Here is a 3,614-nt window from a genome sequence, read left to right as displayed (position 1 = left end):
CTGCTGAAATCAGTGACAATAGAGAGAGCCCATCTGAGTGCCCCAGACATCTCCCTGATGCAGTTAGATCATTATGAAGTGTAATTTAAGTATTTTCCTCTAGATGGAATTAATTATTTTTTTTCCAAATTAACTCTACCCCCAAGAGTTAATGCCTCCATTAGTGCCACAGCATGCCCTTATAAAATTCACTGAATTTCATGTATATATTGTTACAGATTGAAGTTAAAAAACTCATCATCTAAGTTAACCAAAAATATTTCAAAGGACGGGGCAGAGGGGAGGGAAAAGAGATAACTCCGCAAGTGGTGCTGCTTGGGAAATACATTCCTTACATAATTCCTTCATGTCTTTAGAAAGGCTTTGAAGTTTTCTAATGAGTAAATTTCTCTCAACACGGAATGAGTCTACTCTTCTGCAAAGCTAATTAAACAGCAGTAGGGCAGGACAGCATCACATCAAGTTTGGGGAAGGAAAGCGGATAACTTTGTTTCTTGAGTGCAATAGCAATCCATAGCTATTAGCAAACATTACAGCAAATAATATGACTGACCTTGCAACAAGCCACCCATCTCCATACAGGTACCATTTCCCTTCCCAGGTGTAGCAGCTGGGGGTTCAGACTAGGAATATTTGACATAAATAAAGTGATTAATAATACCTTGCAATCACAGGCATCCATTTAGCAGAGGTTAAAGCCTTAAAGAGGAATAAAATCTCTACCTTGACTCTCTCTGTGATAAAATACATCATAATATTCTCTGATAAATATAGAACCATTCCTAGAAGGGATCAAAGCTTCTAGACATGATGATGAGCCACTGAAAGGGACAGGAGGGAAGCAGAGCTGTCACTGTCATCAATTTCTGCCACGGCAGGAGATCTGGGAAGCTGAAATCCACCAAGGTAGTCAGAGGACATCACTGTGGGTCCTCGGGATCCAAATCAAAAGTAGTCCCTTCCCAACCCCTTGTGATAAATTTAGCTTTGCATTATGGGTGAACGACACCAACCCAGCTTCCTGAGAGGTTTCTCCCAAGCTTTCATGGGTCAGGAAACGTACCCCCCAGAGAAGGTTGCAGGGGGACAACTTCTGTCCTCCTGACAACAGGGAGGTGCCACCAGGGTGCAGATGCGTGAGGCCAGTGTGGTAGATGAGGTGGGAGGGACTGGTTGAGCCACCTTTGAGAGCCAGAAACCTGATTTTACTGTGGAGTTTTTCCGGCTGGTGTGTTTTCATACAGTCTGTGATCAAGTGGATACTCAGTCCTCCAACACCTCGCAGGATGTTGTTCTTCAAGCTGCGCCTCTGCCACTCACTTCGGGTAGCAGCAGTTTCTGAGACAAAAACACCCCAGATCTCTTCAAATTTTTTCCTCCGTTTAATCCTGCTCTTTGCTCCAGGAACATCGTACTTACATGCCCACGTTGCAGTTAGCATAGTGGCGAAGCTGACCTGGAGACACCAGACGGACGACTAGGCAGACAACTAGCAGCTCTGCTATTTTTCAGCTCGTTCTGCAGCGTAGAAGCCTCCACAGCTCACACATCCTCTGTGTTCACCTTACCAGCAAGTGCGAACTCAGCTGCAATTTTCTGCACCATAGAAAGTGTTTGTAAATTTGTCCAAGCCCATTGACTGATTGGGCCACCTTTGATGTAGTTCAATGCCATGCAAAATGCAGCTGATCATTTTCCATTCGTCACCCTCTGATCTCTGCTTGTTCTTTATTTTTTCGCAGCTCATATTTGAAGGGATCCGGGGCCCTGGCATCGAAGGTGACATTGCCATTGATGATGTATCAATTGTGGAAGGCGAGTGTATGAAATCAGACCAACCGGCCAACAGTAAGTGGCTCTTCCACACGGGGTGGAGAGAAAGTTGTGCCTCGTGGTTATAAATCTGAGACACCTTCTAAAATGGATTTGCTGCAGGAGAACAATATATTGGTCGGTTCAGCTGGTGAGGCTTAAAGTGAAACCTTTTCCTTGGAAGCAAGCTCTGGAGTCAAAATGTCTTTGTTCAGCTAGGGAGCTGCTGGTTTAGCAGAGATGCAAGTGAAAGGCTGGTGGGCGTTAGGCAGAGGCGAGAGCAGCGGGCTGCACTCCGCCATGGGGCTGGGCTGGGCGGCCGTGACTCGAGGTGGGCAGAGGGATGAAGAAACATTAAAAAATGTTCAGGGGGTCCAAACAATATGAAATTATTGAAGGTCAGTGTTGTGATTCCCTGTGGACCTTCTTTCATCCCTCCAGCCTCATGTGTGCATTATAATACAGACCATCACTAGACAGCCAGGTGGGTTTTTTATCCCAACGTCTCCTGCCTCGTTGGGAACGGCTGGAGAGTGCCGTCCTCATCCCCAGTCTGTAGGAGGTGACCTTGCAGAGTGCTGTCCCTGGTCTCTACCAGGGCTTTGCCAGGGAGGTCGGTGGCACTTGGTGTGACGAGCGAAGACAATCCGGGTGAGCACCACCCCGTTGTCCTGCCCCGCTGCCTCCGCATTGGTGCGCAGGACAGGTTATGGTGGCTGAGCCCTTTATCTTCTGAGCCTTGTAGCGATGCTGACGGTGTCTGGGCAGCTCTTTAATTCTACCTTTTTCCCCCCTTTTTGTAGATTTACGATCAGGTGCTGTTGGGACATTAGCGCATATACGACTTATCCCAGTTATCATCCTCATGTCTGTCTTAAGTCATCAGAGGTGACCTTATCCTGGCAGAGGCTACAAAAGATTCACCAGGCACTGGCATGAAGAAAGAGTCTTTGTAAAATGGACATTTAAAAACAAACTACCAAAGATTCCTCCACTGACTGACTCAAAAGTTAAATAAATACATAAATAAATAAAAAAAAAATTAAAAGCACTGGGGACATAAAAGGCATCACAGGAGTGTAACTCACTATGAACCACACGTGAGAACGGGATCTGGCCTAAGTAAGGAAGAGACCTTCAGGTGCTTTTGCGGTCAATGATGAATACAACAGCATCTGGTTGAACTCTTGGAAAAGAGCTATAGAAACCCTTGTCAAAGCACAAAGTCATGGCTGGTTTTGTTTCAAATGAATAGTTTGCTTGTTACCATGGAAACCTAATGGCCTGCCAAAAAAAAAAAAAAGAAAGAAGGAGAGAGAGAGGAAATAAAAACAAAAAGAGAGAGAGAGAGAGAGAAACACCTCACTGTAAACAGGGTATGTGAAGAGCTGGCATTCATTTTCCCTTCAAGAAGGTTTTTAGTATAGAGTTAAATAAACGTAGGCCCTTTCTACTTTGGCTGTCACCTCCCCTAGAGAATAACCCTAAATCAGAGCTGTTTTAAGACATTCATGTTTCATTTCTCATGGCTATGCTTGATAACTGTATGCCGTCTCCTTTTGCATGCATTACTATCCAGGATGTGCGACCTGGGCTTACATATTACACAGGCTTATCGGAGTTTGCTTGCGGCCACTCGAACACCCCTCTCCCCTCCCCAACTAAGTCATCTGTTCTAATGAAGTGAAGAAACCAAACCACCGTCTTTTATAAATTGCCATGGAAACCAAGTGCCTTCAATGAAACAAGCCTGATTTAAAAAAAAAAAAATAAAATAAAAAAAATAAAATAATAATAAGAAT

At 44.6% G+C, this 3,614-nt stretch overlaps 1 protein-coding gene across 1 annotated transcript in view; it reads left to right on the top strand.

Moving 5' to 3' along the window:
- The window catches only part of LOC104624034 (MAM domain-containing glycosylphosphatidylinositol anchor protein 2), a gene marked incomplete at its 5' end in the record, with an annotated part of 53,126 nt that extends 49,555 nt beyond the window's left edge, over positions 1-3,571 (top strand). Inside the window, 2 exons of the mRNA XM_010291293.1 lie at positions 1,743-1,848; positions 2,616-3,571. Of these exons, the coding sequence (XP_010289595.1) occupies positions 1,743-1,848; positions 2,616-2,704 (195 nt within the window). The remainder of the gene's footprint in view (positions 1-1,742; positions 1,849-2,615) is intronic.
- Positions 3,572-3,614: the final 43 nt, after the last annotated feature.

This window comes from Phaethon lepturus, unplaced genomic scaffold (assembly GCF_000687285.1).
Source record: "Phaethon lepturus isolate BGI_N335 unplaced genomic scaffold, ASM68728v1 scaffold14887, whole genome shotgun sequence".
NCBI classification, from domain to species: Eukaryota; Metazoa; Chordata; class Aves; order Phaethontiformes; family Phaethontidae; genus Phaethon; species Phaethon lepturus.
The sequence above is the reverse complement of the archived record's forward strand: the minus strand, read 5'-3'. Positions and strand labels throughout refer to the sequence as shown.